Below are 13335 nucleotides of genomic sequence, written 5' to 3' on the forward strand. Positions count from 1 at the left end.
GTTACAAACGCTGTTGTGCTCACCGTACATCTACAAGGAAGAATTTTCGTTTTAGAAAATTACAACGCCCAATTTAGTGATAAATACTGGAGGCACTGCTTTGTTGCCTTTCGCTCAGATTAACGCAACACACGCGCTAAGGTAAAATGCCTAATGCCCGGACAGAAATTGTGTTCACGATTTCTAATCTCCTACCGATTTGTTTCACGTACAAAACATTTCGATTTCATCGCGAGTTTTTCTCTCAATTGGTCAGGTTCGTACTAGAAAACACCTGTTGCAAGACATACTCAAGAAACATATTTGTTGTTCTCATTTGTCATCTACAAAGTTCCTTCACACTACTCTTCATATATTATGATAAATAGCTGGCATTTTTCAAGGATCTTCCGTGTGCTATTCACGCATTACATCGATGCATATGTAATCTTTCATCTACCTAGGTATTTACAATACATTATTAAGATTTTCTTCGAAATTCAGTTTACTGAGAGAAATCCAAATGATTCTGAATGTGACATTGCAATCCCTGCTCTATTGTTCTATTCTGTATGATTGCTGCTACATTAAATGCTAAAACATTTCAATGACACCTTAATTTAGTTGCTACATTTTTTCCCGTACATGCTATTTCTTAACGACAACTCTAATCAGTTCTATTAGTGGCGAAAGGTGTACAACAGCGAAACAACGAGTATGTATGATGGATATAATAAATTAAATGTTTTGATTTTCCAATCTATATAATGCTGACGCGACCTATTTTCTTTTCCACTGTTTCTTTATGTGTATGATTCCTTCCTTTCTCTGCTCACGGTACGAAGTAAAGATCAGTACGCGAACGTACAGTATTTGAATTTTACAATCTGTATTTACACTTTTGTAAAGATGCAACATGATTGCATCAAGAGAGCTTACGGAGCGGGCTGTGGTTGCCCTTCCGTTGGAGCGACGGTTGCCTTCATGAGATTAACGCGTGCCACGATTTTTAGTGCCGGCCCTAGTTTCATGTCCATTGTACTAACGAGATGATTCTCTTTCAGCAGCAACAGTGCCTGGCCATCGATTTCCTGGTTGACGAAATCTTCCGCATAATCGGCACAGCCGGGCAGCCCCCGAATAAACTCGTACACATCCTGTACCGACCAGCGCAGTATGGAAGAACCTTCATCGCTGTTGGCAGCGACAGCAGCGGCGGCGGCTGCAGCAGCAGCTGCTACTGCCACCGGTGTTACTGGTGCTGCCTTTACGTCCGCCATCAGCATGGCCGACGTTGGTTCCCCTTGTCCCATACCCGTTGCAGCCGGTTGAAGTAGACCCTGTTGCTGTTGCAGTTGTAACAGCTGTTGCTGTTGTGTCAGCGTACCCATTGGTAGTACTCCGGCGGCCTGCATCTGCTGCTGGTCCAAGTCCAGCTTAATGTTCGGTAGCACTCCTCCGATAGCAGGATTTAACATAGGCGTCGTTGCTAGAGATCCAAGCGGAAGTGTACCGAGCGATGGATCGACACCTGGCACCACGACACCCGGTGGGTTGGATGCGGTACCAAGCATACCGTTCAGAGAGCCAACGATCGACGGATCTACCGTCGTCGCAACGGTGGTTGGTGTTGTTGGAGGTGCAGTTGAAAGCGCTATTCCAGTTCCGCCGTTCTGAACGGAAGATGATAACTGATCCGGAGAGCCTTGTTTAGCTGAGCGAGCACAGGACGCACTGCAGAATCGTTTCCGCTTCATCTTGCTGCGTAGTTCCGCCTTGCCGCAAACCTCACAATTGCCCGTATCACCGCTTTGAGTCGATGGCGAAAGGGGACTATTTGCTTCATTTGTAGAGCGTTTTTCTAGAGCAAAGATAACAAACAAAACATCGATTAGAAAAACAATAGTTAACTTGGTTGAGATGTCTCATGTCTCGTAGCAAAACCAATGTATACTTACTCGGTGGTTCATCAGAGTTGTCTCGCTCCGGGTATCGTTGTCGCTGTACGGCAAACGGTTCATTCGCTTCCTGTATCACAAACCCCTCGATCACGTGCGTCAGCACATTCGGTTTGATCGTCGCCTTTGGAATTCCTCCCTTATCTGCGCTACTTCCCGTCTTCGGTGGCAATCCGCCGGTTGAACCGGTGGATGGAGTTGTAACGCAAGACGTTGCAATCGAACCGGAGGAAGACACACTTCCGTTCGTTGAGAGCATACCATTGGAGCCGATGTTACTGACCGGTATTGCTGACGTGCCCGTAACCGTTGCGATCGCTGTCGTAGACATTGTGGATGATGCAGTCGTGGAGTTAGCGGTGCTCGATGCACCGGCCGTCATCGTCGTGGTAGTAGTGGTAGAGGTTGCCGACGATACTGTCGACGTTGCTGCACTGAAATCTTTTGTCGCATCATCTGCTGAGCCAGATGTTGGGGCAGTAGCTGCTGCTGAGGAGTTCTGGGTCGCCGTTGCGCCACTGCTCACAGTTGTGGGCGAGACTGAGGCAGACAGTGCCGAGGCTGCAGATACGGCTGAGGCAAGCGATGACAGTGGATTTGATGCATCGGTGCTGGATCCATTTGAATTGGCCACCGTTGTTCCGGTACCGGGTGCAGGTGTTGTGTCCATCGGGGTACTAGCGACACCGTTCATTTGCCCATCGGATGCGCTATCCGTGGCAAGAGTACCAGTAGTCGTCGATTGATCCAAATCTAATATAATAAAACAAGAACGTGATTAACAAATTTGTCTAAACATACGGTTAAAAGGCGATGGTATGAAACGGTGCTGAACTTAGTATTGTTGAGTGATTCATAAAATCATTAATATTTTAAAATAGCAACAAATTTGATGCAATTGCTTGTTGGGTGAAATCTTGAATACCAATTTTGTCAATGTCAAAGGAACGGAATATTGATTTCCAAAAAAAAATAAAATACGTAAAAAATACAACAAAATTTACATAATAAATTATGAATAGGGGAAATTTGAGTCTATTGTAGAACTCAATTTTCCAATCAATCTCCATTTTTGAAACTTTTCAAACCACAGTTGACGTTGGCAAGGCTTGGAAAAAGTTTTTAGTGTTAAAAAAAAATCTCTAACAACCTTTACTTTATATTCTACCATAAATTGTCGTAGTTCACATACTACTATCACAGAAGAACCATCTTGAAACTTTCATGTTTCAATTACTAGCGTAAGACATGTATAACATCGCTACACGCTCAAAAAACTCACTGTGAAAATTGATAGATTTTAGGTCAATTAACAACTCTGATCAAAACTCATTATTGACACAACGGTTTGGCGCAGCTTCTGCGCCCCATATACAATGATTCACCGTTATGTCCGGCGTTTTGCCATCGGACTTATGTAGCAAGAACATACACACACTATTGTTTTTATGATGTTTAAAAATCAAAACATTTCATCCTTCACGTGTATACTGCTCACACCTCCAACCCTGTTATTTTCGTACTAAAACTCGACACCAAATGTCAGCCGCTTCTGTACGCTGCCAGAACAAATGCACCTTTACATTGTTTACTGACGTCATGCCCTTCTTGCGTTGTTGAGTTTTGTTACAAAAAAAAGGCACATTACCCTCTATGCTCCACATTTAATAGTAGGTGTAGTAGCGCCTAACCGGGAAAAACAAACTGCAATCAACTGTCAACGGCAATGCCTACCATGATTCATCTTCTTTCCCTTTAAACCCCATTCAACCCCAACACCGTTTTCAAAACTGACACGTGCTGTGGTGGTGGGAGGCGGGGGCTGTGCTTCACCGAACAACACAACACTCAGCCTCTTCCCTTAGAAAACTGTGCCAAACACTCACGCATACAATAACGATGGTATGGTAGTAGTAGCGTGATGCACTACCACATTCCCCATGCTTGTACTATTACCGTACACACGCACACTCACTCTCACACCACTCCGCAAACACCATATGCAGGACCTCCACCCCCCGGCTACGCGCTAATGCTCAATATATTATATCGATCACTGTGTCATTCGATGCAACATCGACCGGTACACAAATCGGAGGTGGCCTTGAAATATCCGCACACGCCTGAACGTTTGGTAAAGCACCAGAAATTATTTATTAATCACATCACGTTTAATACAAACAAAAACAAAAAGGATACACTGAATCCCACACCAAAACACAGAGAGTGTGCGGTTCGGTTGTGGCTTATCAAACTTCTCCCGGTGATGGTGCACACTTTGCGGCTTTGATAACACCGTCTGGTGTACCGACGCTATCTAAATCCTTCCCGGAGCACAATAGAAAAAAAACCCCATCAAACTGCACAATACCAACAGATAAAAATATGCGCGACCAGAGCGCGAAACACGAAACAACATTGGCCACTCGCGTTCAACTGACGCTCGTTTGCCGATTCCAGCGAATGTCAAGTTCAACAAGCGCCAACAAACGAAACTAACACACATGGATTTTCCTTTACTGCGCGCTGCTCACCGGTATTGACTTTCCGCGCGTGTGTGTCTGTGTGCTTATGAATGTTGAGCCGCACACAAAACTAGCCCCCTTCTGCCACTCATCAAATGGCACCCCCAACAACAACACCGGCTACCCTTACACACATTCGAACACACACTCTTTTCATCACCGGCCAATGTTTTCGCTTTTGCACGTTTGTCTAATCCGCGTGACCGACCACCAAACACCAAGCAAACCATTCTACTTCTCAAACACGAATGAATGCCGCTGTACCGTGGGATTCTGCGAGTGAGCAACTTCTTCATTACAACCGCCTTTAGATCGTGACAATAAATGTCTTGCATGATCACAAAAATATGATCGATTTATGCTTTTCTAACGATCACCCAACGATCGCTTGTTGCCCGGTTGGGGTACCGGTGATTCTTAGAAGATGGTTTCTCAACTCATTTGCACGTCACTAAAAACAGGCAATAAAACACTACCGGCCGAACATCAGCAAACAATGCCGGGTTAGGATTTTTAAACAGCAACGAAAAAAAAAATGACCACCACGGTCCCCCCATTAAATTGGTTGATGATTTTGAAACGATATTTAAGACCGACCACCCCCCCTCGTTCGGTCTGGGTGACGCGTACCCATCAAGCCACCCGTTTGCCACACTCTCGCATTTACTTTTTTTGCGCAATGAAGGTGAGGGATATTGGGGAGACAGCGAATAATTATTCACACTCGAAAGCCGCACGAGAGCTTCACCACCGTGTTGTTGTGGTGGCTACAGTCTCTCAGTCACTGGACCAACACCGCGGCACAGCCATTTGATTAGTGTGTTCCCTGCTTCTTAATGCGAGGCGAATCGCATTCGCTTGGCAGGAGGGGAGGGGGTGGGGGGAACTTTCCGGGGGCCTGAAGGGGCCCCAAAAGAGTTCATCGCACGGCGAAATAAAATGGCAAGCACACAGCCACAACCCATACCAACAAAAGGTGCCGCGTTGTGTGCGAATTAGAAAAAAATGGCTTTGCGAAATGTATCCCATGCTCGGAAGCGACACACTAAACGCTCGCGCTCACAAAAAGCTAGTGCGTAGAAAGGGCTTTCGAACATTTCAATAAATGTGAAAGATTTATCATCTCTCCTTTAGAAAGGCAACACTATGGCTTTTCGTAAACATATACCAGAGCCACCTAATATCCAAATCAGGAATCAATTATTCACACTACGCCATCGGTCATAAACTCATCCCTTTATGATGTCAATTTCAATTGCTGATGCAATTGCATCTTGCTTTCTAGATAGCGATTTCTTATCTTGGAAACTAACTTTCTAAAGCCTTCAAACCTACCTTTCGCTTCCGTACCGCCTGCTGCTGCGGGTAACTTTTCCTTCCCAGATCCATCCATCGATGCACCGATGATTCCGGATTGAATCTGTTGAGTACCTTGCGTCTGGAACACACCCAACTTCACGCCACTGAGGTTCGCCTGCGGTGAACCCATCAGACCGCCCTGTGCCATTGAAGTGGGAATCTTTCCTCCCGCGCTCATGATGCTCATCGCCGTTGAGGTGGCCGGAGAGCCAGGAAGTGACGTTATTCCAGCCACAGTTGCACCAGAGATTGGTGAACTACCGAGCATTGTGCCACTGGCGGCCGCTGCTAAAGCATTCATATTATCCAGCAGTTGCTGCTGTTGAATCTGTTTCTGTGGCGTGGAAAGCTGCTGCAGCTGATGCATCGCAACACTGATAGCTTTCGGGTCCTGTTCTTTACCGGCGTTAAGCAGCGCGGTCGTAGCACCACCGGTCGACGCTACCAATGTTGCCTGTTGCTGTCCGAGGGATGCGGTTGTCGTTATGGCACCGGCTGAAATCGATGGAATCGTGCCCGAGCTGATGATCGACGCGACTGACATCGGGGCGGCGGACAGTGACGTCATCGCAACGATTGGATTCTGTCCACCCTGATGCACCGAGTTAGGCATCGAGGACACTAGTATCTGCGAGTGGTGCTGTTGGGTGGACTGCAGTGCGCCAGCTGCGACAACATTGGTTGTGGCTACGTTCGATTGATTGGCCGTTTGATGGATGGGCGAAATGGTAGCGCCATTGCTCGTGACAACAATCGGATTACCCGCCATGCTGGTGATGGACACTGGCAGCAGATTACGATCAATCTGCAGTGCCTGACCACCCTGAGATACGATCGTGGTACGATCAGCACCACCCGGCTGTCCCAGTGAGGTCGCCATAATCATCTGCGTTGTGGTGGCAGCGCCACCCTTTCCAGCCTGACCACCAACCGTCTGCTGACCGGTCAGTGCTTGCAGAGCATTCTGTTGAGCCTGCTGCTGCTGGACCTGCTGCTGTTGCTGTTGGACCTGTTGCTGTTGCTGTGCCTGTTGCACTTGCTGCTGCTGCAACAAGGCATCGGAGGAAACGTTGATCATCATGCCTGGTTGATTCGGTTGACCCTGTTGGAATACGAGCTGGTGCACTATGTTGCCCTGCTGCGCACCACCAGCCGTTGCTGCCTGTACCAGTTGACCCTGCTGAGCGGCATTCGTAAGCAGCTGCGCTTGGTTTGCTTGTCCGGCTACGGCGGCCTGTTGCAGGATTTGCTGCTGCAGCTGTTGTATCTGTTGCTGTTGGGCGGCGGCCTGTTGCTGTGCTTGCTGGTGCTGTGCTTGTTGCTGTTGCTGCTGCTGTTGCATCATCTGCTGTTGATAAATAGCCTGTGGGAACGAATAAAAGCATGCGATACGTTAGTACAACTAGTTTTGAACAGCTGTATTCAACGTCATACCTGCTGTTGTAGCAAAATGTGTTGATTGTTTGTCTGCTGCTGCTGCTGGGCCGTTTTAATGTGTTGTTGCAGCTGAAGCTGCTGCTGTTGCTGTTGCTTACTGTCTCCCAAAAGTGGCATATTGAGCACCGCTGGACTGAGCGCTGTGCCTGTGTTCATTAGCACCATTCTAAAAGAAAGACAAGGAAACTTGTAAACGTGTTCGACGAGATGTTACAACAAATCACAATTCACTTACTTTCCACTACTGGTAACAACCTGCTGCAGTTGCTGCTGAGGTGTTGTCGGTTGGCTAGTAGTTTGGCCAAGCTTTTGGGGTGTCGTCGTGCCAGTGCCCAGCTCGGTCTTAATGATCGGCGCCGACGGACGAACCATCGGTTGCTTAGTGCGCATCTTGTTGCCCGCTTTGTTGAGCAGACTCTGCTGCGCTTGGGCCGTTTGTGTCGATACGGACGGACGGATGGGCGACGTACCCTGGGGCAGTATCTGTGGCCTTTGGCCTTGCTTCGTGCCTAGTGGTCCGGTGAGAGCTTTTTGCGTCTGCAATGTACCGCCGGTTCCGATGGATTGTGTGGTTCCAGCGTTTGCAGCACCGAGTGGTCCACCCTGTCCAACGGACACTCCTGTAGCTTGATTAGCGTTTGATTGGCCGCCTGCTTGCTGCTGTTGTTGCACCTGCTGCTGTTGCTGCTGTGTCACCTGCTGCGGTGACTGAGTGATCGTGCAGGGCAGTGCAAGTTCTAGGAATAAAGCAGAGAAAATACGTCAATTAATTTTGTACTACAGAAACCAACTCGACAACAAAACTTACGATTATGGGTCTGTGGCGCCTGTTGCAGTGTTTGCTGCGTACTGGGAAAGAACACATTCGGCGTACCGTCCGGATTAGTACCGCGAATGATGATCGGATTCGACGCAACAAGCCCGTTCGGTGTGGACCAAATTTGCCCCGGCAGTGGCCACTGGGTTGAGAATTGCATTTGCTGACCTTGCTGCTGCAGTGGACTGAGCAGCTGAGCCGTTTGCATCGGTGCTTGAGACACCTGGACGCACTGCTGTCCAGCTGCGGCTGCCGCTTGCTGTTGTGTCAGTGCGGCTAAATTCTGCTGCTGCGCAGTACCAGCCGCACCGGTTAATCCCGCCGCCGTGCCAATCTTTTGCAGCTGAACCTTTTGGCCAGTTGTGGCACCGGCCACCGACGCTGCTGCGACTGCATTCTGTAGCGCTTTTTGCATATCCTGCTGATGAGTGGTGCCCGATTTGTTACCGGTTGCCCCAGTTGCAGCGGCCACCGCAGACTGTGCGGCGGTCGCACTGAGCGCGGGAAGTAAGTTCTGCGCTTGTGCCTGTGGCTGCGAGTTAACCACACTGACCGGTGAAAAGAATGTGAATGGACCGTTGAAGTTACCCGCCCCGGTTGTACCGATCACCTGTTTGCCGGTGGTCGTCGTCAGCATCTGCGGTGTGCCTTGGAACGGTTTGGAGGCAGTGATCAGTTGAAACTGCTGCTGACCTCCCAGCGGTGGGAACACGATCGGCTGCGTGCCGTACAGTTGCTGGAGATATTGTGCGTTCGAGATCGGCTGCTGCACAACCATACGGCCGTGCGGCCAATCGGTGGACGAAAGCTGCTGCCCCGTGGTCATCGCTTGAAGCGGTGACATGGTGTTAAGGGCTGCCGCGGCCGCCGCTGCAGACTGCTGCTGTTGCTGCTGCTGGGCGGCCTGCTGCTGAAGTGTTTGGGCATGGTGTGGACTTTGGGGCGGTGCCACGCCGCTTGCTTCCGCAAGAACCTGCATTTGTTGTTGCTGTGCTTGTTGCTGCTGTTGCTGAGCCTGCTGTTGTTGTTGTTGCTGTTGAATTTGTTGTTGCTGTTGCTGCTGGTGATCAACGCCGGCCGTACCGGGTTGACCGGTCGGTGTTGGTGTGTACTCCTGCTTCACCTGGATCGTGCCACCGTACGCTTGAATTTGGTGATACTGGAGTAGTTGGTCCTGGGCGAGGTGCAGCGGCACCGTGGCCTGCTGCGCCACCTGCGCCGGGCTCTGGGATTTCTCCAGCGTGTCGGGAAGGAAGTCGTACGGTTCGTCAAACGTGATACCCGCCTTCTCGGCAAGCGTTTCCAAACACTTCAGCGACGATCGATCGTTACTGTTCGCGGGTGGTACTGTGCCGCTGCCCGTAAGGACGATCGTGGTCGTCCCGTTTATCGTACGCAGGGTAGACGATGGCGTCGTTTGTGAATTGGGTAACGTTTGAAACCGTAGCACCGATAGCTGGGAATTGTTCTGTTCACTGCCGGCACCCGTACCCGTTCCGACGGACGTTATCGATTGAAGCGGTGAAAGGGCACTCGGTGCGGTACAAGCGGCTGCCGGTGATTGTGCTCCAGCCTTTATGATCGGATTCCAGGGCAGTTCAATAGTGACAATGGTAGCACTATTACTTGAATCGCTTAAAATCTGCTGCTGCCTTGTACCACCGGCTGGAGCTGAGTTCACGCTGTTCGTGTACCCAACTCGTACGAGACTGTTGTCTTCCCTGGTGGTTTGGTTGTGTGGTTTTATAGGCTGCAACTTTTGCACCAATAAATGCTGTTTTTGCGATTGATTCTGTTGCTGTTGCTTTTGCTGCTGCCGTTTGATATTGTCGTAGTGTTCAGATCTGTAGAGAAAGAATATGAGAAAACGGAAGGAAATGTTAGTCGCATGTGTGCAAGTGGTACGATTAAAAATATCACAAAATCGATGGAAGAAATTTATTCAATTGCAATTGGAAATCCACCTTAAAAATATCTACTATCCCGAAACCAGTCCTTAAGCACACAAAGTTTGCCGGTAAATTCGAAAAGATGTATAAGAATCCAAACTGCTGTTTTACAGCATGCACTTCTTAGTGTTCCGTGCACTTAGGTTCAATTTAATCGAGAGCCTTTAAACGAATGGAATATCAGCCACATTTTTTTTCTTACGCAAAGACAGGAAGCATCCCGTAATCGGATTGCAGCTCATCTCATTTTAATGAAACGAAGTTATTTGGAGCTTCTACACATTGTACCACACCCGCGAGAATCTCACTAGACGGGACATAATACAGGACACTCAGGACTGCAGGACTAGCGGAGAGGAGGAGTAGGAGGGCACGATTTACACGCTGCCGGCTTACCTATACACGCTAGATAAGGGAAGTGCAGTAGAAAATGCATAAGAGAGTGTCTGTTCGCTGCTCTGTGTATTGGTAATATTGGCACTGGTACATATTGCGAGATGGAAATGTCCTGCCATCCATACGCTGCCCTAAAGCATTAAATGTGAATGCACTATAGCAGGAGAAAGCCCTGCTCATTCTGCGTAATATGGTTTGATGAACATTAAGATGCAAATCAAACTTCGATATCGAACAGAAGGGCGACATCGAGTGCACAGAAACATAGATTTCTCACAACATCATAAAATCGCATCAAATCGAATCAAATTTTATCTTTAACCCTGTCTATCTGTTGCTTCTCTTACATTCGAACGAAGAAGCAATAAAAACTACTTACTCCTACCATTTACCAACCCTTAGCAATCGTTTTGGGAAAGCGAAAAGATGGAAGCGTATAGAAATAATAAATTAAGTTTAAACCTTAAGTGGGGAATTTTATTAGACGGCATGCGGCATCGGAGCAAAACAATCGAATGACTTCGCTGTCTACAGTATCGGTGTGCAATAATAACAATTCAACAGGTGTGCTGTAGGTTGACACATTAAGCAACAGACGATCGAATCGAAAGCAAAATGGACTCATTCTCAACAACAAAAAGTCCACTAATTTCTAACATGTCACGGTAAACAAAGTCCAGACAATTCTTTCATTAGTCGTACATCGAGCAAACAAACAAGGGGGAAGCTGTCCTACAACTTTTCCGTAGAACAAAACCTCCGAAAGGAATGACCGTACATAGGCAGTACGTGTTACCCTTTTTTTCTGTATTGACCGTTTACTCAAGGTCCGTCGTTTTTTGGATCACTTTTTTTTTTGGTGAGATTGATAGAGAAAGGTTCCAATCGAACAGTGAATCTCTTTTGCAATTCCAGCAACCATCACGTCGGTCCTAAGAGCCGAAGCAGCAGGGAAAGCAAACAACAGGAAAGCAAACATAACTTTCCAGACTGCAGTGCGTTTAGCTTCTAACCTATGCGCAGATCTTTATGTTCCATTTTGGTGTATTGATAAATTGTTATGTACAAAAAAAACAGAATAAGCAAAAAGACACAATAAGCATCGTTTTGTCATGGCAGACAAGTTAACCGAGCCGTGCCAGACGCGAACTGATCAAACGAGTGATGGGATAGAATCGTTGGAAGCCGTACGAAGGAGGATTGGATTATTAATGTTTAGATAGCTTCTTTTTACTTATTTCAAATCTATTACTTCTTCCCTAAAAGCTAAATGCATGTGGATGTCAATTTCAATGCAATAACAAATTGTTCGAACTTTCCAGCATTGCTCAAAGATGATAGAAAATGGCAACTAACGTTAGAATCTTTTCCGTATGAAAGCATATAAACATAGCGTGATGAAAAAATCACACAAACTTCCTTTTGTACCTAGAGATGTCCACCAGAGCTGTACGTTAAACTCACAATTGTACCACAACGTTTATAAATTCCACAAAACCTCTATACAAATACCAACCTGGATGCAACACATGCAACGGATCCTGATGTCCTGATAAACTAATCATACAACCCTGCGTTGGCCAATACCATTGGCAAAGCCCATCCCATTAACCATTCGAAAAGCAGCAGGTGTACATGCAAAACCTGGCCTCTTTGCTAGATACATTCCGCCAAACGGTAGCTCAAAACCTGCCACTAGCACAACATTTTCCGTATCTCCGGACATCGTTCGTGCCACAGAGAGAACCGTGCGACACACCTTGTACGTTCCGTGCGGACCAGAACAGAACGGAACGGATACGATGAATCGAAGATGTGCACACAACACATTACGATGGGCAGGTTGATGATTGATTCTAGTGTCTATGCCGAACCAAACAAAACTACTTCCGGCTTTGTTTATTAAAGCACATAGGGGAATGTTGAAACACACAACCATATGCGTACCACTAGCAGAAAGCAGTAAAGTAGATGTCCAGAATTTAACCCAGTCGAGATTAAAATTGTACTGCAGCTTACCATGACGATGAGGGAACTACTAATACTCACGCGTAAAACCCTATCATCGGCAGTTGTGGTTTATGACATAAATCGATTGTAGATTCCGCCATATTCAGTTAACTGAAGTTGATATTTTATCGAATGAAACTAAAGACGATTGTGTTAACTTAAGACTAAAAACAACTGTTGAATGAATTTGCTGCAATGATCACCGCTCTACACTAAGGGATTTTTTATCTAAAACGAATTAGTATAAATAAAGCAGACCTAAGCCAAAACATTGTGGACAGATTGTGTTTAGGTGCACATTATTCACCAAACACGTGAACGCCACCTGTCAGCATCAAACCACTGCAATTAGTGTCTAACTTCACCATCGATAAACTCTCCCTAGGAGCTACCAACAAAAAAAAACTCTAAAAGACTCCTCTATTTGTCCAATCCGTCGACTGCCATGTCCAAACTTTCCTCCGATTCTGATTGACTCCCGGGGCGATGAAATGGGAAAACAAAAGCAAAACAAACTTAGACAGGATGTCGTATGTCAGCCGGCTCCGGGTCGAAACAAGGACATTGCTACACCAACAAGTCCATCATCACTGAATGTCAACGAAGTTAGCGAACGATTTGCAGTGTCCATCCATGGGACGATGGAAAAAACTTTATCATTTCTAAGGTTCCCTTGCTTGAAATGCAGTTCCAACGAGAACTCACTTACATAGCAGTGTTGTATCATGGAAAAGAGTTCGGAGCTCCCACTCCGTACCTGGTTAATTGCTTATGCCTGACCTCCATAGCCATTTAGCCTCCATAGCCTTGAGTGAAACCTATAAAACGGTTTACATGCACATCTGACACATGGAGCATCGCGCGGCAACGACAAACACATCTTCGGCGTGCAATAAAAATTCGAT

General features: G+C 47.0%; 1 protein-coding gene across 1 annotated transcript; it reads right to left on the bottom strand.

Annotated features, from left to right (window-relative positions):
- Positions 1-914: 914 nt before the first annotated feature.
- LOC128716140 (polyhomeotic-proximal chromatin protein) lies at positions 915-12146 on the bottom strand. Its single transcript, XM_053811064.1, has 7 exons — positions 12085-12146; positions 8067-9919; positions 7494-7995; positions 7256-7424; positions 5798-7184; positions 1938-2690; positions 915-1840 (listed from the first exon to the last, which is right to left on the bottom strand). Exons 1-7 carry the CDS (start codon positions 12144-12146, stop codon positions 915-917), a joined length of 5652 nt encoding a protein of 1883 aa, XP_053667039.1.
- Between the last annotated feature and the right edge of the window lie 1189 nt (positions 12147-13335).

This window comes from Anopheles marshallii, chromosome 2 (assembly GCF_943734725.1).
Source record: "Anopheles marshallii chromosome 2, idAnoMarsDA_429_01, whole genome shotgun sequence".
NCBI classification, from domain to species: Eukaryota; Metazoa; Arthropoda; class Insecta; order Diptera; family Culicidae; genus Anopheles; species Anopheles marshallii.